The 25,423-nt window shown below is 44.2% G+C and overlaps 1 protein-coding gene across 1 annotated transcript; it reads right to left on the bottom strand.

The window, feature by feature from the left end:
- Positions 1-361: 361 nt before the first annotated feature.
- On the bottom strand, positions 362-23,675 carry COMMD5 (COMM domain containing 5). Its single transcript, XM_060249384.1, has 7 exons — positions 23,401-23,675; positions 21,323-21,483; positions 19,131-19,159; positions 13,929-13,979; positions 8,612-8,707; positions 6,609-6,684; positions 362-675 (listed from the first exon to the last, which is right to left on the bottom strand). The coding sequence occupies exons 1-7, from the start codon at positions 23,570-23,572 to the stop codon at positions 574-576; spliced, it is 687 nt and encodes a 228-aa protein (XP_060105367.1). The 5' UTR covers positions 23,573-23,675; the 3' UTR covers positions 362-573.
- Between the last annotated feature and the right edge of the window lie 1,748 nt (positions 23,676-25,423).

Here is a 25,423-nt window from a genome sequence, read left to right on the forward strand (position 1 = left end):
CCTTGCGGCTCACAGGATCCTGCTTCTAGAAAGATGGAAGACTACTGATCTTGAGAGATTGATGAAGAACAGCCCCGGCAAAAATGTCTGTCACAACTCATTTGACCCTGGGTTCTCTCTATGCACTGTTTTTCTTGCAGCATGCTTCTTGGTTTGTGCTGCTTCCTCCCTTCCCTTTCTGTCCTTTGAAAGGCTGCAAACCACTCCCCCCATCTCTTCTTATGCCGTATGTTGAGTGAGCAAATCATTTGCAAGCTCTCGAAAATAATTAGGGAGATGAATCATAGCTCATTCGAAAAGGGCTTCTTAGCATCTATAGAGAGGGTTATTTATAAAACCGTTTTGATGAATCATACAGAAGTGCTCAACAGGCATAATGCCATTTTTGTTTATATGTAGGATCAGAAGAAAAATAAGGAAAACAATCCAACAGCAACTTTCAACACATGAAATGAAAAAAAAATTACAGCAGGTTTCAAAGAGGTTATAGTACAATACATGTAATTACAAAACAAGAGTTCCTGATTTTGTTTTCTTGACCTCTTAAAATACTGCCAAAGTATCAGAAAATGTTCAGTCCTGAATCTTTAGAATGCTTCTTTTCTCCAGGTCATTCATGTCCTTCAGGATCAAGGCAACATTGTATCTTAGTTCTTCAAACTTTGCAAGGGGTACCTAGAACAGGAACACAGAAAAAATTAAATTGTGATGGGACAAAGTATGATATATCAACATGCAAGTTAACCATGTTGTCAGTCTTCGGCACGGGCCCTGGGATTGTCCCACCCTCTGTTGTGGTTGAGGTCTACCTCAAGTGCCACTGAAGGTCCGAGAATGGGGAAGGTTTAGCCATTTAGAACCACCTCTTCCTCATTGGAGACTTCTCTCTCTCTCTCTCTCTGGAACTGGCTCCAATGCTGCACCTCCTTGTCCACCCAATCCCAACTCAGCTGTGAGACACACACTGTGCGTCCTCTGCTTCTTCTCTGCTCCCTAGTCCTCTCCATCCCAGCTGATTGTGAGCTTGCAAGCTCACTCTGGGACTTTACGAGTGGCCAGCTGGTTGGGAAGAATTCCCCCCATTGTTCCCTCTGTGTCGGAGCCCGTCTGTCCTTTGCTCCAGCCCCCACAATGATGAGTCTCCCAGCCAAGCCGAAGCAGCTCCAGCTCTTCTCCTGTTGCATCTCAGCCACTTTCATCAGGTTTCCATTTGAGCAGGTAAGCTCCATTGCCCACTGTGGATGTTGGGGCCTCTCTTCCTGTGCCACCCATCTTTAAACTGCCAGGGGTCCAGGGGAGGGCCCATCCAGGATACACAACTAATTGCTTCCCACAGTTAATAATTTAATTTCTTCTTCTCCTTTAAAACTTTCAAGTTCAAGCAAACCCCCCAATGGGTTCACAGAGGTAGTGGAATACCAAACCATGTTGTTTGCAGGACAAAACAGAATGTTACTGTGCAGGATTCTGCACAGGATGGAAGAAGTGAAAACAGATTTTTTTTTCTCCCTCTCCCATAATACCAAAACTTATAGGCACCCAAAAGTGAAGTGCTCTGGGCTTTCATATGCCTGGGTTTCATTGACTGGTTCATAAAGGTGGTTCACTTTAATAATTTTAGATTTTTAGTTTTATCTTGCTTTGTGAGCTCCATCAAACAGGACTCCGAATAAGTGAAATAAATGTTTCTGATAGGTTGTGCATTGCTTAAAAGCCCTTGTGGGGACATCTAGTCGGCTGATGCATAACATAGGATGCAGGACTACAAGCAGATCAGCACCACTGCCTCTTGTGTCTAATGAGGCGACTGGAATTCTGCAGAACCAGAAACCGTGACAAGTTAGTTTCAAGTGCACTTGATGCAGAGAGGAGAAGAAACAGATGGATGAACTCCAGATCCACTCCAGCCTTATTCCAGCATGATCATATTTTGTCATTCTGCCACAAACCAGTTCACCCTCGCAACAATTCTATGAAGTCAGTTAGGTGACCCAGTGAACTTACGGATGAGCAAGGATTTAAACCCAGGACTTCCCAAAACTAGTCCAGCACTCCGAACTGCTACTGCACACTGGCCTTCCTCTGCATCCCCAACAGATGCTTAGAGACAATTCCTGCTGCTAGCAGTTGATCCCCTTTGAAAATCTCCCTCCAACTTCATTTGGGCTTGCAAACAGCTATTTGCTTAATCATCTATGGTGAGCTATAACTGCATCCAGGGAACCAGGCAGAAAAGCTTTTACAGAAACGTTGGTTTTCTTGTAAAGCCACAAGTGACTGGCATGGGTATATCTGGACAGCCAGGCCAGTAGTGCCTTTGCAAAGGATAGAGAATACCAAGGGTTAGGACATGGGCACCTGACACCATGGGGAAAAATTACAGATCAGGAAGACAGATAATCAAGAGCATGAATCAGACTGCTGTTCATAATTATAGTAACAGCAGACAGAAAATTTTCTTTCTCGATCTGCTTTGCAGAGAGTGCATGGGATAGGGGAAAACTCTTAATGCCTCAACCCTGCAGCCAGTTTGGTGTAGTGGTTAAGTGTGCGGACTCTAATCTGGGAGAACCGGGTTTGATTCCTCACTCCTTCACATGCACCTGCTGATGTGACCTTGAGTCAGTCACAAGTGCTCATGGAGCTGTTCTACTCAAGAGCAGTTCTGGGAGAGCTCTTTCAGCTCCACCTACCTCACGGGCAGTGTTCCCTCTAAGCTGAATTAGTGTGAGCTACCTCACAGTTGTTTAGCCTCCAGCTCACAGATTTTTGTCTTGGCTCGGGAAAAATGCCCCAAAAGCAAACAAATTTATGCAGCAACTCACAACTTTAATGCTAGTAACTCACAAAATGGAATCTCTGCTCACAAGACTCCACAACTTAGAGGAAGTATTGCTCACAGGGTGTCTATTGTGGGGAGGGGAAGGAAAAGGAGACTGTAAGCCAATCTGAGACTCCTTTCGGTAGTAAAGGGTGGGGAATAAATCCACTCTCCTCCTCTGTACTGGATAACAGGGATGTACCAGGGCTCAATAGCAGAGCACATGATTGGCATACCCAGAGGTTAGCAAGTGAGGGCATTGAGGAAGAACCTGCTGGCTCGCAGTAGCATGCTAGCAGCCACTGAGGTCAATCTAACCTAACCTTTAGCCTCCTCTTCGTGCAAGTATTTAACCCGGGCAAGGCCAGAGACACAAACACCTGGACAGGAGCCAAAGCATTCTTGCCCTTGGTGCCCAGGCTGGGGCTTGTAGTCTGGGACCGCAAAAATCCGCTTACCAGTTCATTGTAATCTGGAGCTGCCTTCTTTTCATAAACTGGGGCTAAAAATGCTTAAATAAATTATCAAATCACATAAATCCCCGGCATCTCCAATTAAAAAGATCACAAAAATGTAGAAAGAGAGTCTTTCCCAATATCTGATGAAATCCTGGAAAGCTACTGTTAGTCAGACAACAGAGTTATACATTCCAAATGGTCTGACTCTGTACAAGGGATAATACATTCAGGTGGATACATTTCTATTTTACCTTTCTTATATAGCATAAGGTGCCAATGTTTTCTCATCCAGACACCAACAAACTCCAGACTTGTTCAGTTTTGGCAAGATGATTGTTATCACGTGCCTTTGCTACCATGTAGCTAACCGTGTTTTGTATATAAGTCTACAAAACACATCAGTCAAAATGTTTAGTAACCCGTCAAGCCACATATGACTATGTGTCACTGACCCAGATTTTCAAATGTTACCTCGCCTGATCACCTGGAACTTAACATCACTCACCATAGCCGAGTGACTATTTACATTCCTGCTACTAACAATGGTTTCAGGAATAGCAAACCTTTTTGACATTCTAAATGCAGCCAAGTAATATTTTATCTATAGACTGCTGAAAGCATCCGGATGCAAAACTTTTTTTTTTAAAAAAATAAAGCTTCAGGCTGAAAAACTGTTGTTAAGTTCCACTCTTCCTAGTATTGTTCTTCCAGACTGCCAGGGCCAAATAAAGTTACATGATCCCAGCCACTTAACACATGAGCGTGTGGCCTTATAAAAATGTGATCTCTTTCAGCCTGCCTGCCAAGTCAAGGGTTGTTTACCTCCCAGTATCAAATCCCTTCCTTAGATTCATGAACAGGATTAAAGCTAAGCTGTAGAAATGGCTACTGATCTCTACTGTAAAGTAACAATCTGCCTCCCTTGTAGCACACTTTAAATCGAAGGTTCTTTAGGGACACAGTTCCCGCATGAAAAAGGTGGCCACACTGGATTTTCAAATGACAAAAAAAAAAAAAGGAAAGGCAACATGCAGTTTGGAGTTCAGAGGACTGCTTCACAGCTGCAAGACTGCATAATCTTTGTCACTGTACATTACAGTAAAGCAGAGTGACATTGTTACAACCCAGCTTCGTGCTCATAATTACTAAATGATGGGTTTGCTCACGTAACAGGGAGAACCCCTTAGGCAATTACTCTCGAAATGGATGGGAGCCATTGCTGGGTTTCTGGCTGGGCCACACTTGGGTGGAGGTCTGAGCAGACATGCACTTCCCCTGGGATGCTTTCTAAGTGGTCGCAGGAACTCCTTTTCATATTAGGCCACACACCCCTGATGTAGCCAATCCTCCTGGAATTTCCAGTAGGCCCCATCAGAAGAGCACCATAGGCTCTTGGAAGATTGGTTACATCAGGGGTGTGTGGCTTAATATGCAAAAGAGTTCCTATTACAAAAAAAGTGGTCCCATAATCTCCACAACTGCCGTGGCTCCAAAATGATGAGAAGCAAGCACTGGTCATCCAGTGCCATTTTCTCCAGTCATGCATCTGTACAGGAAGGGCGACTTATTTAGCACCACAGAAGTGTATCATGAGCTCAAAGGTCATAAATAATCTGCATGTTTATGCTGTCAGTTTACATAAAACCTGCTCGACGAGGGCAGATGTCAGGCCAGGCTGCGTAAACAGGAATCTCACTCCAAATGTAACTCTGAGGTAGCAGGCTTTTATAAAACAACTCCTGGCACGTACAAATGGAAAGTTCCTTCCTACTTGCTGACAAGCATCTCAGCTATTCAAGGAAACGCTGAAAGTTCAAAACAGCTCACTGAAGTTTGAGCATTTCAGACTTGTTCCCAGTCTGCTTTATCCATCCTTCTGCAGTCAAGAGTTCTGGGGATAATTTGCTTTCTTTTTAAAAAAAAAAAGCAAAAGTGTTGCACCACAGCTTTAAAAAACAAAACAATAACAAGCAAAACTAAAGATACAACTTAAGCTTTATAGCAATAGGAGTTTTTTGGACTGAAGGCTGATTTATACCCCACCCTTATCTCTGAATCAGAGACTCGGAGCAGTTTACAATCTCCTATAAGCATATCGATAAACATATGGAGCAGAGGTCCATCAGTGGCTATTAGCCACAGCTTATTGTTGGAACTCTCTGTCTGGGGCAGTGATGCTCTGTATTCTTGTGCTGGGGGGGGGGGGCGGCACAGTGGAAGGGCTTCTAACACCACTGGTGGACCTCTTGATGGCACTTGGTTTTTTTGATCACTGTGTGACGCAGAGTGTTGGACTGGATGGGCCATTGGCCTCATCCAACATGGCTTCTCTTATGTTCTTATATCTTCTCCCCAAACTGGCTCTCCAGTTTTAGAAATAATAGTAACATTTAATATTTATATAGCACTTTCAGTGTCTGGTGAGCTTCACTTATATTACTGCAGTAATCCCTACAACCACCCTGAGAGGCAGGCCTGTTCTTATATCTTCTCCCCCCACAACAGACACCCTGTGAGGTGGGTGGGCCTTTCAAGGACAACTCCTGCGAGAGCTATGGCTAACCCAAGGCCATTCCAGCAGGTGCAAGTGGAGGCATGGGGAATCAAATCCAGTTCTCCCAGATAACCACTACACCAAACTGGCTCTCCAGTTTTAGAAATAATAGCAACATTTAATATTTATTAAATGTTGGTGATCTTCACTTACATTACTGCAGTAATCCCTACAGCCACCCTGCGAGGCAGGCCAGTATTTTTCTCTATATACTATATATAGGTGACTGAGAGAAGCCTGCTTGAAGGCTACTTAGAGAATTAGGGACTAAGGTCAGAAATTCACTAGCAACCTCACCACTCTCTTCTGCTTATGTGACACCAACCACCCCTCCTTTTAAAAGCATTCCCAGTGCAGTGTGACCAATGCATGTTTGCTACCTGATAACAGCACTGTCCAGTGACAATATGCTCAAGCTGCAGACCAACATCACCAACAGGACTTTGGTATTGCTTCACACGCAATATTTGTCCATGGAGTCAGTTCATACCCATATGCAAACACCAGCTACTGAGGGTACAGTAGACAATCAGAGAAGGCACAAGCTGGCAAGACCCAACTCCAAATCACTAGGGGGAAATGGTGATTAATAGGGAGAGATGTGCAACAAGAGCCTTAGCACAAATGGCAAGTTTAAGCAAGAATGCGAGCACACAGTAACCTGCTGAAAAGAAATTATTTCTGAAAGCTGTAAGGCTTGTGGTAGTAAGAATTCTGACAAGGAATTAAAACTGGTCCCTTCCCTTGTATTTGTTTTATAAGAACAAGAACTCACTTCAAAGCGATGAGCTGTCCCATCTGAAAGCTTCATCTGCATCAAGATGGATGGCTGCAAGGCACGAGCCAAGGAGCTGGAAAAGGTTTATAGTCCTTCCATTAGAGCCAAACATACACCTGACCTACTATAAAGACCTGGACATTTAAATGTCTTACCCAGACCCAACAGAAGTCCACCCCCATTTTCAGGAGGATGCCTTTGTGCCTTGCCAGGAAACTGGCTGCTAGTGGCCTGAGCAGCTTGGAGCAAGGCTAGCTTCTTTCCCTCCTGTGAATCCACTTAGGCCCCCCGCCGATGGACACAAAGGGCCACAATGGCTGACTCACCACTCTGCAACTCTCTTCCCTTGTACATTCACAGAACCAGCAGACACCCAACAAGGAGTACACATCATACACCCATCCTATAACACTGCTGTAGCCATATTAGGATGACCCACCCCTTCCTCCCCTGCTGCTTCTGCTGCAGACAATTGCTCTTTTCTTGCTTTATTTCTGTAAATGTTACAAGTAGGCCTCTTTCTTGTTAGACTAGCAGACTAGTCACTGGAAGACAGATATCTGTCTTGCTGCAAAGACCTCTTACCCTCTTTGCAGGGCTGAAAGCTCATCTAATCAGCAGCATTTATTTTATTTCTACAGCTCTCCAGCCAGTGGAGTGGGAAGTGAGTCACTGTGGGTGCAGCCAAACCTGAGCCAGAAATTGGCCGACAGGAAACTTGATGGCACTCTAAATAGAGATGGTTGCCACATGGTAAACAGGAAGTCCCAGCTTGTGGTGAATGGAAAACGGGAGAAGAGAGGATCCAAAAATGGAGCCCAGGCACAAAGGTGGTTTGTACCTCCCAAAGCAAATGAGGCGAAGAATATTTAGCTGCAGCTTTTTCTGTCTCTCTTCAGCATGGAATATTGTTTGGTCAGCAAACCGAGGATCAGTGCTGACTCTGGGCCAGCAGGAGCAACCAGTTCTCTTCACACTGCTGGTGGGACGGGATCACTCAACAGGGTCAGGCAAATAGGCTGAGCTGCTCCAGACACCCCTCCTATCTCTTAAAGGTGCAACTTGACTCCTGCTTTGTTCTACTGCTTTAGACCAACACAGCTGATCTATCAGTAGATTGGTTTCCTGTCTCTGCAGCCCAGAGCTACTGCCTGGCAAACTACCAGCAGGCAAATTTAAAAAAACACCTAGCAGTTGGGAGGATGGAAACTGAGGTCAGGTCTACTGCAGCCTGTGGGTGAGGACTAAATCCAGATGCCTCAAAGGAACATAAATCATGCAGAGGCCTTCTGTTCCTTCAGTGCATTCTGCCCTTTCTCCCTGACTGCCTCCAGAGGCCAGGAACTGCCTCCCCAAACACCAGTGTGATGCCACCTCTCTTGCTTCCTTCAAAATCCATCTTTTCTGTCAAGCTGCTGGCACCACCCTTTAGTCCCTCTCCCCTACCCAAATGAAGTCCTAAGTTTGATTCAGGAATTGACCAGCTGCTTCTTGTCTGCATATACCTGACTCTATGTCCTTCTTCTCCCTTTGCTGACTCCCCTGACTAATTTGGGACTGGTTTCCTCTCCAGCACTCACTTACTTTGGCCTTGCCTTCTTCCAGTCAGACTCTGATGCAGGCAAGTAATTCTGCTATGTCTCCACATTGGGTGTGAACAGATCATCCAATCTCTCCCAATTATTTGCCCTCAGAGGAAGCTGCCCATGCAGTCTGCATGAGTCACTGCTCTGGGTTAATCTTTCCTATTAGGAGGGATGCTCAGAATACAGGGGAAAGGTTTCTCCAAAAGTCGGTAATTCTTAGTGTGATTGAGAAGCCCGGAAAATGCCAACCTAACTTTCACAGGATGATCTGGTTGCCTTCTTACTTCCTGCCCCCCATTTATCATCCAGTGTTGCATACAAAAGAACCTCTGTTTAACAAAGAGAAGTGGCAGTCCCAGATGATTTAACCATGGGACACCTGTGATGATGTACTGACATCTTATTCTTCTTTACCTGGTAGAGATAGCCACATCCACTCTCCACCTGAAATCTTTGATTCTGGGCAGCTTGTTGGCTTGACTCTGAATTGTGGCTTCAAGAATGGGTCGCCTGATAGTGAGAACAAAATGTGAGAAGTAGCACAAAAATGTAAGAGAAATCCCAGTGGCAATAAGTTGGACAGACAGGATAGTCTACACGAACTATCAAAAAGCATCAGTAAGAGAATTAGCTGTAGTCTTGGGAGATCTCCAGTTCAAAAGGCCATGAATGCTGTATTATGCAACGCATTTGCCATCCGTAACATGGAGGATGGTAATGTGGGCATACTTTGCAGGGCTATATGGACTGATCATGCACATGGACTGCACTGACATTCTGAAGCCCCTTTCTTGCACTTCTAAGTGTTACCAGTGTTTATGTTCTTTAAAACTGGCTTTATTCATATTAACGCTGCTACTGCGGTCACACATTTTCTAATATTGATTTTAGCTCTACCATCATTCTGACTGTGTTTACCCACTGAAAAGCTGGCTTCAGCAGTTGGTGGCTACAGATTTTTTTTTAATTTGAAAAATGGCTTCTAAGCAGCCTGTAGCAGGAAGTGGGAAAGTCCCACTTTGCAAAGTCTGTGGATACCTGGACACATGCCAATATCTCTTTCATTCCTTAGCCTGCCCTATTTAAAAAACTCCAGGCAGGGAACAACAAAAAAGGTGAAGGGTTGGATCTGTAATGCTTATACAACCATCCGTACCAGTGGGTGGTGCTATTGCACATCCAAGGGTTTGGGTTGGTTCTAACTGTCGTTCTGAGTTCTGGAGGGTGTTATTTAACTGTTGTAACCAGGGCTTTTTTATTGTTGTTGTGGTACCAGCACCTTTTTTTCTTTAATGGAGGGGGAGCCTTCTCAAGTCCAATGGGGGAATTGGAAGAAATCAGCACAATGTTACATATCCATACCAGCACCCACCTACCTAGTGTAAGTTGTAACTATTTTAAGATCCGTGTTGTTGGGGACAACTTTTATTACAAGCAAGTTTCTTAAAAAGTGTGCTACAGATCCAACCAATTTTCCCACTTCTGGAAAAGACCCTTTGAACATGGAAAAGACTATGCTGAGAGGGACAGAACAGAAAAAAGCCACATGAAATAGAGGATGTAGAAAGGCAGTGGCTTAGGTGAGTTCAAGCAAAAAAAAAAAAAAAAGCCCCAACTGGATTCAACTCACATTTTTCAATGCTGAGTTAAACATTAACAAAAGCTACTCCAGATTTTTTAAATGGTGTTTTGCATGCATCTCTTTGCCAAGAGAAAGGAGGGTGGGGGGGAAATGTCAGAACCATCCCCTAAATTGTCAGCATCCAGTTCTCTTCCAGATAACATCAGCATCACAGCCCCTGGCACACAGCCAAATGTCATCTTGTTACAAGTACAGAGAGAAGATTTAAGTTCCTTATGTAATACGTGAGATCTCTTTTCTAGCATTTGCCTAATTTAACACATGAAAGCTTCAGAGCCTTCTTATGCATTCTGCTTGGCAGCGGGAATGGAACTCATTGCATATAATAAAGATGTTTACAAGACAAAGCACACGGTTTGCACCAGAGTCCGTATAAGCACACGTAAAGCAAGGAGTCACTTGCACTCTACCAGCACATTCATTGTGTTCTTGTCAAACGCTCCTCATTGTCTCCAGAGCTGAGCTCAGGGGAAACGGTCCTGCAAAACAAATCCTCAGCTGTGCACAGTGCTGACTGGCTGGTGTCTGAGATACCACAAACTCCCCTTCCTGGGAATTGTTCTCAGAATTAATTAAAAATAAATAAGGAAATGAACAATCTGCTGATTGTTTAAACAAAGCCAGCCCTTTGCAAACTGAAAAGGGCAGGCAACCTTCCTGAAGTGTTTGGCAAGGGGCGAGTCTTGACAGCAGGATAAGCCATCCAGCACATTTTTAATCTCACACTTCCACCAAGGTGGTAAGAGATGACTGGGTTAAGAGAAAACAAAGTCTATGCAGTAAAATCCATGGCTAGGTAGGGATTTGCAGCCAGATCCTGCAGTCTGCCCCTCTATTACAGCACCCAGGGCTTTTTTTGTAGGGCTTTTGTCCTTTGCATATTAGGCCACACCCCTCTGATGTAGCCAATCCTCTAGGAGTTTACAGGATTCTTAGTACAGGACCTACTGTAAGCTCTTGGAAGATTGGTTATAGTAGGGGTGTGTGGCCTAATATACAAAGGAGTTCCTGCTACAAAAAAAGCCCTGACAGCACCCCATCCATTCACAAGGCCCCCCTAGAGATCTAGTTTAAACTAGCTCTCTAACTTCGTGGCTGTCAACACATGCCCGGAACGAATTTTAAAGTCACTTTCCTGAGGAAGTGGATGAGGTCACTATAGCCTCTTCTTTGCGGCTGCGGATAATAATTTGTTTCAAAAGGGCTCTCGACAGTCTAGATCTAGGCAGGGAGGGAATGAAATGCTTCCACTCCAGTACAAAAAGGGTCAGCATGAACACAAGGCACAGACAGACATAATGAAAAGAAACAGCTTGCAGCACATCTCCATTGATTTCCTTCCGGCATACCAACAGAAGAGACGAAGATGCACTGCAGTAAACCGAAACTCCTTTTTGCCCCTTCCCTACATTTAAAGTGCGACCTTCTCCCTCTTCAAGCACTGTTGTTTTTCCATTTATTCAGTACTTTATTAGTAACCGAACTGAACATTTTTTTAAAGTGGAAAAATGCTCCAGAGATTTAGGAAGGAGGTTCATGGTGGTGGAAAGTGCTGTCAAGTTTAAGGCAACACATTTCAGAGATGGTTTGCCATTGCCTGCCTCTGCATAGTGACCCTACTATCCAAATACTAACCAGGGCCAACCCTGCTTAGCTTCTAATATTTGATGAGATCAGGCTAGCCTGGGCTATCCAGGGTGAGAAGTTGCTTGGTGACATCACAGAAGACCAGCCAATCAGCACACTGCATGGGAGGTTTCTGTTTCAAACTTGCAGAACCTTCCATTTCAAGAGCTCGACTCTGGAAAGGAAGAAGTGCCACTGGACCAAATGCACCAAAGGTGCTCCCAGGCCAGTCCCGCAGCCGCATACAGATTACATCCATCTCCCCTGCCCCTGGTCAAAGTTTAGTGCAGCTCCTTTCCTCATCGAATGCAATTTTTCTATACACCTAAGGAATTCCTTTTCTGCACCTGCTCAGCATTAGTCAGACCAGAGCACCATGGGAGTCTATACAGTAGGTGGGAAAACTGAGAGTGCATCTACACTAAACTTCTCAGTTTTATACCCATTTGTTTCAAGGAACAGCCTACAAGAGCCACTGCAGCTACAGCATATACACAAGCGGAAGGCAGACAGGTCCAACAAGGTGGTAGTAAATGGCCTAATGTATGTGCTCCTGTTAATCCATCTTTCTAAGGGGTTCTGGCCTGCTCCAAGCATTGATCAATATCAAATTAGACTGCTCTGTTTTTTTGATCCTGTCTTTGTGCCCTGGTATGTTTTTATGGTTTCACTTGTTATTGTTTTTTGCTGCTAATCCTTTCAAGTTGTAGGTGGTCTTAAGTAGGTTCCGGAGAAGCAACATATACATTTTTTAAATAAAGGGGGAAAAATCTGTGGACTAAAGAAATCAGCAAGGATATTTCTTTGCTTGGACCCAGCGTATTTAAGAGATTCTCTCTACCCCTGTGCCCCAACCCGGCACAGCTGCTAGTCCTTTGGGCACAGAGAAGAGGCTTCAAAGGCATGCAGGCTTCCGTTTGCCATAGTTTCCCCTTAAATCTTAGAATTCTCTTTTGTGGAGACTTGGCAAAGTTTGAGCTGGAACATCTTCCTGAATTTTTAAAATTCAATCTGAGTTTTCATAGGCAGGAATAGGGGGAAATGTTTAGAATATTACCAGCTCAGAAGCCCCTGGGACAGGAAGTTCTACAGAGGCAATTAAAATATTTAGAACAGTGCCTTTTTGCGAAAAAATGGTTTTTTAAAAAAGGAATTAAATTCATGTTTCATTTGTCTTTCAAGGTGTGGCCTCCCCTTGGACTGTGTAGACACACCTAAGAGTAGAGAAATTACATTCACCAGCTGTCTTCCTCAGCTGAAAAAGTAGGACAATTCAGTTGGGTGTAACCCTGGGAAGCGGCTGCCTGGAAAAGGTCATTAGTCAGCTCTGGATGATGATCAAAGCTGTGGCTTCTCTGTATTTGCAAACTGCCTCAAAAGGCTGTCACACTTAATAGCATGTCAGTTTTGAAGAAAGGGCTTATTCAGCTGGTCTTAGAGGATCCTGAGCTCCTTGAAGGAACCCAAAAGTTGAAAAAAATAATAATTGAAAAGTAAATACATCCACCTGGATTTAAGGCAGCACATTAATCTTGTGATATGAAATAAATAAAGCTCTATAGGAGCCCTTCTGCATAATAGTTCACTAGGTTTGAATTTCAAAGAGGATTTTATACTATAAATCGATCCTAAACGTCTTTGAACTAGCCTTCTGCAGCAATGAGGACCAGAAACTTAATTTTGTTAAAAAAGTAAGACCACATTCTTCACATCTAACAAAGCACTGCACCAAAATATGTTGGGGGAATGGGTGCAGGCCATGTGTGGCCCATTCCTGGAGTAACACAGCCAGGCAGCTGTTTATTATTTATTTCATTCAATTCGTTTTTATGCTGCCTTTCCATTCAAAGAGGGTCCCCACGGCAGTGAACATAAAAACATTTGAACAATTAAAAACATTTAAAATTATAACAATTCAATAAAAACAAATAAACAGCTTCAGAACCAGGGAGAAGGGACAAAACCTACATTTGGGGATATGCCAATGAAATCAAAAGTCATTAACAACTGGTGGAATACAACAATAGAGGGAGAGAAACAAATCTTCCTGGGAGGGAGTTTTGAAGTTTTTGTGCCACAAGGGAGAAGGCCCATGTGGGCTTGCCACCTGTCTAGCTTCAGATGACAGGGGCAAGCAAAGCAGGACCTCAGAAGACAGCAAGGGTGTACAGGTAGGTTCGTATGGCGGAAGATATGTTGGTCCCAGGCCATAAAGAATGCCTGCCCATAGCTAACAATTGCTTTAAGAAAAGCCCTTGTAACATCTAGGACTATATGTGGATGAAAGAGTTATGAGGTTGGGATATTTATGCATGCTATATGATGCACACATGTATATAATTTCCCCCCCTTGGGCTGGAACATTTTCCCACTTATCTTTAAGGCACTGCTGATTGAAATATGGCTCCAAAAATGATACCACTCTAAAAGAAAGAGCACAATTGGCTCATAATGTTTACCAACCTATTTCCAAAGGCTACGGTGGCAAAGTCCACAATGAATTCTTCTGGGATCCTTCAACAGAGAAGAGTACAGATTGAGACACACAGCAAATGCTTGCAAATAAAAAACATCCCATTTAATAACCAAACACAAACAGCAACACACACAATACAGTGCATTGTATGCACAAGGGAACCATTTTGGGGTGCAAACTTTAACTGGCATTTTAAGAAACAAAAGAGACCATTCTTTGCCTGGAGGCCTCTGGCACTTGCACATTTTGCTGTGTCATGATATTGCACAACGCTGTAATAGGAGGCTTTAAATGGAGGCTTGTGGCACCTCCAATTTCATCCTGAGCTTCCACTTTGAGCCACCCGGTGGAGATTTCGACTAAGTCCATGTCACAGACGTCATGTTTTGCTGGCTAATTAGAACAAACGATCACACCCAGACAATACAGGCGGATTGCTCTAGTGTTACATCACTGGCTTTTGAAAAACAAAAGAAACAATTTGAAGTGGGATAGAGCCTGTTTTCCTAAACCACAGATTGTCTTGTCATCCAAAAGGGATCAATGGATACTCGAGCGCGTGCGGTAAAGGAAGACATCGCGATGTGGTAAAGGAAGATGCTGCGAAGCATGATGCCACTGTCCAATTAAATATGGGCTCTGCAGTCAGCATTGAATGAAAGGGCACGTTATGCAACTGGCTTCCTATGACCTCATTAACAAAGTATTGCATGAGGATTATATCCAAATGGGACCATAGTCATGTTCACGCTACTAAAGCCAAGATTTATTATTGGAGGGAGGGAGCAAGTGACTGCCTGCCATCTTTTTGTATAAACATATGAGAGAATTGTGGGAAAAGATCAGAATCAACAACAAAGAACCCTGATAATATTACTAAATGAATTTATAATATGGATTAGTAAATATCAGTATCTTGAAGTGTGTTAATACCCAACAAACACTATAAAATTACCCACAACAAAATTCACAGATAAAACTCTATAGCACAGCCCATTAAATCACATACTGTTGAAATTTCATAAGCATCTTGTGCTGCCAGTGTTTTTTCCACGAGTCAGCAGAAACAACTTGCTGTAATGTGCACCGGCGACAACCCACTAAACATTACCATTCTTTTCTCTTACAATGGTACAATTTAGAAATGCTGTGTTGGCTTCTTCAATATAACAAAATGTTGGAAATACATGTCTAAATTCGTAGCATTGTAAGAGGAAGGAAAGCAGAAGGAATGGATTCCTACATTGATAGTAACATTTGGTTGGTTGTTGCTGGTGCACACCTCAGCAAGTTATTTTTCTGCTGACTCACAGAAAGAACACTGACAACACAAGACCTTTGTGAAATTTCAACAGTATACAATTTAATGGACTGTGCTATGGATTTATATCCATGAATTTTGTTGTGAGCAACTATACAGAGTTTGTTGGGTGCTGACACACTCTAAGATATTATTTACTTATTAATATAAATTAGTTTAGTAATATTACCATGGTTCTTTGATTTTTATTGTTATCTTTTTGTGGCAGGCTTTTGTTAAGCCATTTTTGCACTCTGCAGATTCACAGAACATTTCTATATAAACAGATCACCAATAAGGTAGCCGCATTTATCTGTAGCAGCAGAAAAAAGCAAGAATCCAGGAGCACCTTAAAGACTAACAACATTTGTGGTAGAGTATGAGCTTTTGTGACTCACAAAAGATGATACCCTGCCACAAATTCTGTTAGTCTTTAAAGTGTTACTGGACTCTTGCTCTTTTCTAAGGTCTGGCGAGATAATACTGCACTAAAAATTAGCAGGCAGCATATGCAGATTCTCCTTCCTGTTATTAGAGGGAAAATCACCTGTTATGAATTTTAAGAAGAATTGCAGATTTATACCCTGCTTTTCTCTCTGAATCAGAGACTCAGAGCAGCTTACAATCTCCTGCATCTTCTCCCCCCAAAACAGAGACCCTGTGAGGTGGGTGGGGCTGAGAGGGCTCTCACAGCAGCTGCCCTTTCAAAGACAACCTCTGCCAGAGCTATGGCTAACCCAAGGTCATTCCAGCAGGTGCAAATGGAGGAGAGGGGAATCAAACCCGGTTTGCCTGGGATCTGTTGTAAAATCAATACCCACAGCCTCCGCCTACTCCTCCTCATCCACACCCCTTACTGACTGTATAAGTGAAAATATTGCTTAAAAGCAGCAGATTATCAGTGACTGCTCAGGTCACCATCTTTTCCCACCAACCAACACAGAACACTTAAGTTTCTCTTTGCACTTTTGAGGAGAGTCCTCAGCTGTCCAAGTGGTACCCAGCTCTACTTCTCCTTTACAGCTAAGCTGGGTGGCTCTCTGGAGGTCCTGAACGGGCACCTGGAGAAGTTAATGGGGTAGATGAGGGCCCATGAACTGAAGCTCGGCTCAGAAAAGACTGAGCTGCTTTTAGTCAATGGAGAAACTGCTGGGGGAAAGTGGAGTCAGCCTGTCCTAGAAGAGGTTGTACTCCTGCCAAAGGAGCAGAATTCTAGCTTGGGGGTGCTACTTGGTCCTGGCCGATGGTTGGAAGCTCAGGCCTCCTCTGTGGCACACAACACATTTTATCAGCTCCAGCTGGTTTGCCAGCTCCAACGGTTCCTCAAAAACTGTGATCTGGCCACAGTGATCCATGCTGTCATTACATTAGATAACTGTAATGTGCTCTACACAGGGCTGCCTTTGAAAATCCAGAAACTTTAATTGCTTCAAATTTTAGCCTCCAGGCTATTGTCAAAGGCTGGTTACAGACACTGCATCACCCCTGTGCTAAAAGATCTGCGCTGGTTACCCATCTGTTTCCAGGTACAATTCAAAGTGTTGTTTCTTACCTTCAAGGCCCTAAAAAGTCTGGGGCCAGGGTACCTGAAGAATCATCTCCTCCCACACTATCCAGTCTGCCAGTTAAGAACTGCCTCTCAAGTCCTCCTCTCTGTGTCCCTGGTCTGCAGAGCTGAGGCACCGTTTTGTGACAGCCAGTTTGGTGTAGTGGTTAAGTGCGCAGACTCTTATCTGGGAGGACCGTGTTTGATTCCCCACTCCTCCATATGGGGGGAATCTGATGTGACCTTAGGTCAGCCACAAGTTCTTTCAAGGCTGCTCAAGAGCAGTTCTAGGTGAGCTCTCTCAGCCCCACCTACCTCACAGGGTGTCTGTTGTGGGGAAGGGAAGGTAAAGGAGATTCCTTTGGGTAGTGAAGGGCGGAGTATAAATCCAATCTCCTTCTCCTCCTGGTGACTGAGAACAGAGCATTTTCTGTGGTGGCACCTTCCCTTTGAAACACCCTCCACCTTCAGGCTCACCTGGTGCCTACTTTACTTTCTTTCAGGCCTTAGGCCAAAACACTTTTTAATCTTACCAGCTTTTTAAATGGCTTGATTTTGCTCTGAGGTCTGTTTTATGGATTGTTTTCATTATTTTAATTATTTCACATGTAAGCCTCCTGGAGCAGGACTCTGAAGTGGCACCACAGAAAACACCTAACTAAATAAGGGTGTGGGCCCTGTTTATGTAATGCTGTCACTGGACAGGGTGATTTAAGAGTACAAAAAGAAAAGAAATAGAGATTGGAAGCAGAGTGACTTACAATTGCCTTCCCTTTTTCTCCCCACAACAGACACCCTGTGAGGTAAGAGGGGCTGAGAGAGCTCTCAGAAATAGCTCTTGAGAGAACAACTGAGAGAACTTCTGACTGGCCCAAGATCACACAGCAGCCACATGTGGAAAAGTAGGGAATCAAACCCCACTCAAAGAGAGAGATTCCTGACCAAAGAATTTACAGTCCAAAGAATGAACCTGTCACGTACCAGAGACACCTCTTGTGTTGCTTCTTATGATAAGAACCCTCTAATGTTGGGGGTTCCATTACCATGGTGCTAGAGAGGCCATGGAAGGGTCTATTTAAAGGGTCTTTTGAGGAACGGATGCTACAGAGAGAGACCTCCAGATGCAGAATGCAGACCCATCTGTGGCTATAAACATTAGCACTTATATTTCACTTCCTGGTGTTTGAGGTTCTTCATTACATTATCTGTAAGATATGGACAGGGTTTAGATTTGTTAGACAATGGGGAACTTTTGAGGACAAGCCAAACCTGCAGAGATGGGCCTCACCTGAACTGAAAAGGCACTAGGCTGCTACCACTTCATATCAAAAAGGTGGCAGAGCAGTTTTTATGTTAACTCCTGGGGAAAGCTGACAGGAATGGGAAGCTTCCAATAAAGGATGACTCATCCTAAAGAGATGGCATGGAAATCTCTTGGGAAAATATCAGTGACAATGTGCAATTGAGAATGAGCGTAGGGCAATAAAGCAGGGTTGTGTGGGGAAACCCAAGCATGAGGGAAGTGGGGATGTTTAGAGAGGGAAACTAAGGAGAAGCATCTAAATGCTGGTGCTAGAAGCATTCAAGCCAAGTCAGGGGAGCTGGACAGCTCAGTACTAAATGACAATTTAAATTTAGTGCGTGTTTCAGAAACATGGGAGAATGGGGGAAAATCAAAGAGGTATGGTCATCTTTGGATATAAACTTTACAGACAGGAGGAAGAGGAAGAAGAAGAGATTGGATTTATACCCTGCCCTTCACTTGGAGTCTCAGAGCGGCTTACAATCTCCTTCCCTTCCTCCCCCCACAGCAGACATCCTGTGAGGTAGGTGGGGCTCAGAGAGCTCTGAGAGAACTGTAACTGATTCAAGGTCACCCTGCTGGTTGCATGTGGAGGAGTGGGGAATCAAACTCAGTTCTCCAGATTAGAGTCCGCTGCTATTAACCACTACACCACACTGACAGGGAGGGATGTGTTGGGAAAGGTGTTGCTTTATATATCAAAGAGAAAACAGAGGCAAATAAGCTAGAAAACATTAGGGGAAGAAACTCCCCCATAGAAATGCTATGGGTGGAGATACTGGGCCATAAGGGCTCCAAAGAGAGAACTATAAACACATCCAGGTATATTCTCAAAGCCTGATTACATACATTCAAATAAACAAGTGTTGTTTGGGGGCAGAGCTTCATGTTCCTTGAATTTCAGAAGTTGCTTTCTACTGAGTTGAATCCTTGGTCTATAAAGATCAGTCTATTCCAACGAGCAGTGGTTCTCCAGGGCCCCAGGCGTCAATCATAGGGGCACCTTATACAGGAATAATAATAGCAGTAAAAAGACATACCTAAGCTCCTTCAGATCTTCTTTAAAAACCTGTCAACCAGAGAGAAACAGAGAGAGAGAGAGATTGTATTGCAGTTCTGGCAAGATTTAACGCACTCTTAGACTGCCTTTCCACTCAAATGTCCTCAAGACAGTTTGCAACACACACACACACACAAACAATAGTTCGGAGTGAGACTAACATTTCTGCAAGCAAGAAATGCAATCTACACAGCAGGATTTCCTCCCCTCCCAAGAAAGCCAGAATTCTGGGGGCATTTCAACCTGTCTGGAAGGCATGAAAAATCACACTCTGCAGGAGCCTGCTGAAACATTTGTCTGGGTATACAACCCAAACACTTCATAAAATCATTACTGAATTATATAAAACCATCTAAAAAGCACTGGGGAATAAATCATCCTAACATCATTCTGATAAAAACCTTCTATAAAAAGAAGGGTCTCTATGAGAGGCTTTCACCTAGAGCAGCATCGCCTGAACTTCTAGGAAATTGAAAACTGGGAAATTACAGGAATTGACCCCATCTTGTGCAGTGAGGTGACAGAGACTGCCTGAACCCCAGGATACTTTCTAACCCTGGCATCAGATTTATTTCCAAGGGTACTACCTGGACCTTAAGGCAAAGTAGAAGAAATGCTTTTTTGAGGGAATGGAGCTTTTTGCTTGGAAATACTAGACTGGTTATCTCCTTGGTATGAGTGGAGACCACGGATCTGGAACCTCTAGCCACCGGCACTTCAGAAGAGTTTTAACATGGGGGTGCCTTTGGTAGGGATGAAACCTTTATAATGCAATCCTCAGCAGAGCTGCACCTTTCTAAATCAACGGGCTTAGAAGGGTGTTAACTCTTTTTAGGATGACACCATTAGTCTTGATTCAACACCTTAGGACTGGCCAAAAATGCATCCCTGATTAATCTGGCAAATGTTTTACAAATAAAACAAAAATGTTACTAATGTTTAATATGAAAAATGGAAGAGTGGCATCTCTTACTTAGAAGAAGTGCTCCCAGTTCACTCTCACATGGAAAAAATCCCCTATTCTAAGATTGATTTAGATATCATGCTTTTCTCCACAATACAAAGGTGGCTTTCAGAATCCTTCTCCCTTCCTGTGAGGCAGGTTAGACTAAGAGTCTGTGATGGACTGAAGTGTCACCCAGCAGGCTCCCATGGTAGGGTGGAGACTCAAACCTGGGTTTCCTAGATCTTTGTCTGACATTCAGATCACTGCACCACACATACGTATGCCAAAGGATGTATTTTTTTTCCTCCTTCAAAACTATTGCTTTATTCATGTGTAACTTTTAATCAATTATAATCTACAGATTTATTAATTAAAACCAGGGTGATTTTTCCCCCTTGGGGGAATGCAGAAAATCAGAGTTCCGGAACCTCTTTGTGGAAACAGAATTCTCAAAAAAGTTTAAGTTCACAAGGGGCACCTGTGTGTTTTCCTTCATTTTCCTCCTGAGAGTTCTGGCACCTCTTTTTCCAGGAAAAAAGCCCTATTAAAACCCATACATTGACTCATATAACACTTCTTTAACTGGATTTATGTAAGCAGCCCAGTGCCCGCCTCGACAGGGAGGGTGGGATATAAATAGAAGTAGATAAATAAATAAACTGGGGAAATGCAGTAGCTTTAAAGTCTTCATAGGACCTTTGTTAACCAAATTAATCACAGCATACAGACAGGCCTCTGTATTTAATGAGCCCTTCCAACAGTCAGGCAGTTTGTCTGAGAGCCAAACCATGTGTTACCTTTTTTCACCTTTTTTCAAGTGTTCCCTTCAGTCACAAGGAACTGCTTCTTAGGGGGGAAATAGCCCAACTGGTCTTGGAACAGTTCCATGGGGGAAGGAAGGGCTCCAGCCTCTCACAAGCGGGGTTTTTTTTTTGTTCAAAACAGCATCAGGGGAAATTATTTAGCTGATTTTGCTGCTGCACATGGATTATCTGTGCCCGTGGAACAGTGAATCATCAAAATAACTCTTTGTGATGCTGTTTTCATGCTATATAACTGCTGGGGGGAGGGCAGGAGCCCTTCCTCTCGCCAGAACAGTGTTCCAAGCCCATTTGAGTTCTCTCTTTTTTAACAAGAAGTTCCCCACATGCCTGTGGAAACCACATAAAAAAATAACCTATAGTCTGGATCTCCCTTCCTGAGGAACACGCATGTGCTCTACTTACCTCTTCTTTCAGAGAGGAAGCTGGAAGCCTCAAGGCCTCTCTGAGAAGGGTATACATGCCAGATATGAGGATCGCGAGCTGCTCATCTGAGAGATTGGTGCTTTCAGCAATAGTTTTCACAGACTCTCTGCAGTCTCTTCCTTCTAACGCACTAACGGTGACTGAAAAAAACAAACCAATCAGGATGATTTAATAAGTGAGCAATAATGCATGCATTCTTTCCTCACTGGCAAGCTACAGATCATAAACATTAATGCAATAAATGGAGATTATGGAAGGACAGGATCTAGTGGATCCACGGGTTGGAATCCTCAGGATACGATTCTTCTATGCTGCAGGGGGCTTACTCAATGCCCTTCAGTACTCTGTGGTATTCAACTGGTACAACTGTTTAGTGAACATCTGTCTCAGTAGTCTTGAAACTTTCCAGATGTAGGTCCCATTTTTGATCCCTGTCTGCTGAGCGGCATCCACTACTGTCACTCTTTATCTCTTCTCTCTGCTTCTCTCACCCTCTTACATGAATGCATCCCTCAGTTTCTGATCATGCATGCTTCCTCCTCATTCCACTTTGCCATCACTTTTCCTTCTCTTTCTAACAAAATGATGACTGTGCCCCTCCCAGGGACCCAACCAGTTAAGGATAAAAGGAAACCCATTAACTAATACAAAAGCTGCGACTGCAAACATTCAACAGTCACTGAATGGTAAATCCAGATTCCCACCACCATTTTAATATAATTCACATACTCTCCGACAATTCCAACGCAGATGGAGCCATCAGCCTCACTCCTCTCCATGTACCACACACATACATAATAATCAATGAATGGGCATTTGATTCCTTTAATTTTAAGAGGGAAATCAGTGCCCCCAAAGTCACAGTATTGCTGAAGGAAGAAAGGCATTGTGACATCACAGCCATCCATGCTATAACTGACAGAAACCAGTTTTCTTTGAGTTTGGTCCTGAAGGACAACAGGTACATCAGCTAAGAATGCAGGATCTACTCAGGGGTGTCAAACTCATTTGTTATGAGGGCGAGATCTGACATAAATAAGACCTTGTCGAGCCAGGCCATGTGTGTCATAAAATGTAATGCCAGGTAGCAGAGAGATAAACTTTATAAAGGACACAAACACTTAAAAAAAAAAAACGTAAAATAAAACATGTTGAACATATTAGCACTTGTTGGTCTTAATGGTGCTTTCTTTGTATTTCTCCTGTGCAATCCAGGGAACTCGGCAAAGGAAGTTCTGGCTCTTTCCTTCCTTTCCCAGGGGACCAGGAGGGGGAAGAGCCTCAGCCAATAGAAGGAAGAGAGGCTTGGTTCAGTAGCTCTGCTCTGCAACTGAGAGAGCCTGGCAATGCAAGCTGTCCCTCTCCCACTTGCTCCCCAAGGGAGGAGGCTCAGCCAATGGAGAAAATAGAGGTTTTGCTCTGTAACTCCTGTATGATTGAGCAAGCCTGACAGAGCAAGCTGTGATGCAGAAGGAAGCAAGAGAGGAGAAGGAAGTAGATGACAGCCAGTTGCTTGGGGCCCGATAGGAACCCTCTGGGGGCCTGATTTGGCCCCTGGTCTACAGACTCCTGCAGTTCCATCATCCTGTCACTGGCAGCAACGGCACGGCCTTCAATTGAAACATCGGGAGGGGGGTTGGATACACACGATGGTCCACTAAGAGGACAGGGAATCACTACAGACAGAGGAAACAAGCCTCTGCATGCCAGGGCCAGGAAGCAACTTCAAGTGAGGGCCTTGGCCTCTATGCACCACTCGCTGCTGGTCCGAGTCCAGGGCACCTCCCAGTTCTCTACTGGGTACAACTGGATCCTGGACTAGATGCACCACATCTGCTATTCTGATTCAAAGTGGTTCCTCTGACGGTTTTATGGCACCAAGCAGGCCCTTGCAGGCCCACAAGTGGGAAACGAGTGGTGAAAAGGCTTCCACGCTACCCTATGCATGTTCATGCAGAACCCTCATTGCATTCAACAGTTTACTCCCGAGAAAGGGTGCAGAGGACTGCAGCATTCACGTCCTCCGCAAGTCCCTTCTTGCCAAGAAGAATGTGTACCTTTCAGTAGTTTCCGGAAGGTTTCTTTGCCCAGGTCCCGAACACTCTTAGCCATCGCTTCCACCTCCGGGGGCGAACGAGCCCCCAGAAAACTGACTCTGCTCAGGCTGCTCTCCCCGATCACGCCCGGGTGCGGGTAGGGAGGGGACACGGCCTTCCCCCCCGCCGCCATCGCTCACCAGAGCAGCAGCCCCCCGCCGCCACCTCTTCCCAGCAAAGCTTCGCAGAACCAGAAGTCTCGCGACGCACCCAACCGGTACCGGGGTCCCTTCCGCTTCCCCCGCGCGCCCCCCAGCGTCCAAAAAGCAGAAGTGCGAGGAAGAGCTCTTCACTGCAGCAGCAGAAGCTCCCTGCTCATTCTCAAGGGTGCGCTTCTCTATGAAGAAAGAGCGCCCCGGTTTTAGAGTTCAGAGGGGAGGGGGCAGCGAGGGGCATGAAAGAAAGAAACGGATAAGAAACTATACATGGTATGGAGAAAAGAGAGAGAGAGAGGGAGACCCCCCTCATTAATTTCTCATAACCTTAGCTTTCAGAGGCCCCCACTGAAATTTGTCGGACAGTAAGTTCAGGACAAATAATTATTCAGCATAAAATATAGAATTCACTACCAGAATGGCCACTGGTTGACATGGCTGTAAATGCAGGTTAGGCCAAATCATGGAAGAAAAGGCTGTGAATGGCTGGCTATTGGCCATGATGGAGAAATGGAACCTCCATGCTCACGGGAAGCGTATCTTTGAATCTCAGGTGCTGGAGAGCCAGCCAGGGCAGAGCAAGAGACTTCTGTGCACTCTCATGAACAGGGCTGGTGCCTGGAAAGAACATGCAGGAGGACCAGGTGGCTTTTGGAGATGACACTGCAGGCTAATGGTCTCATGGTCACACTTGGCATGCTCATGGCTTCATAATTATAACATCAGTAGAAGGCTTCCATCCCAGAATTCATGCAACTGCCAGAACTTTTACTACTTCAAAGACAAGCCTTTCTCATAGAACAACTTCGTAACTCATCTTTTTCATTTACATGTGTGTTGCATGCAAAGTTATTATGAGCATGTAGGAATCAGCCCCCCTCCCTTTTTTTTTAGTATGACTGCCTTTTGAAACAGATTCTGACACTGCCTCAAATTAAACATTTCCTCGTTTATATGTGGGGCTATTATATGTTTGGCACGCAGCTATGAATTAAATATGGAAGTAAGGCCTGCAAATATTTATTACATTAGAAAAAATGCATACACACCAGTTCTGGAGGAAGGACATCTGCTTTAGATGTGAATACAAAGTGCCCTTAAGTCACACCTGACTTATGGCAAGAAACTAAGAGAGGTGATTTGCCATTGCCTTCTTCTCCATAGCGATCCCGGAATTCCTTGGTGGTCTCCCCATCCAAATCCTAGGCAGCGTGAATGGTGCTCCAGTTTCCTAGATCTGAGGAGAGCAGGCTATTCTGGGCCATAGACCAGGGGTGTCAAACATGCAGCCTGTGGGCTAGATCAGGCCCCTGGAGGGCTCCTATCAGCCTCGCAAGCAACTCTCTGTTGTCTGCTTCCTTCTCCCTCCCTTGCTTCCTTCTGCATCACAGCTTGCTTTGCCAGGCTTGCTTAATCACACAGGAGATACAGAGCAAAGCCTCTGTTATCTCCATTGGCTGACCAGCACACGAAACAGCTTATGTACAAAAGCTTCCAGTGCCCAGCCATTTAATGTTTTCCTCTGGGTCTTAGGCTCAACGTATTGACCATGAGATTTCTGTAATGAATGTCAGTAAATCAAAAATAGTTTTGCAGCTTACAGATACACACCTGAACAGCATACTCCAGATTGCAAGGACACAGACATTATATCCAGATGTTGAGGCAATAATTCAGAGCAAGAGGTGTCAGTTATCAGAGACTGTTAAATAAACACAATATTGCAAGAGTGCTAACCTTTTAAGCATGTTTTAATTTTTAAAAAAATCTTTAATTGTGTTTGTATCATTTATAAAGCCTATATCTCCGCTACCTAGCATTACATTTTA

The sequence above is a fragment of the Heteronotia binoei genome, chromosome 11 (genome assembly GCF_032191835.1).
Source record: "Heteronotia binoei isolate CCM8104 ecotype False Entrance Well chromosome 11, APGP_CSIRO_Hbin_v1, whole genome shotgun sequence".
NCBI classification, from domain to species: Eukaryota; Metazoa; Chordata; class Lepidosauria; order Squamata; family Gekkonidae; genus Heteronotia; species Heteronotia binoei.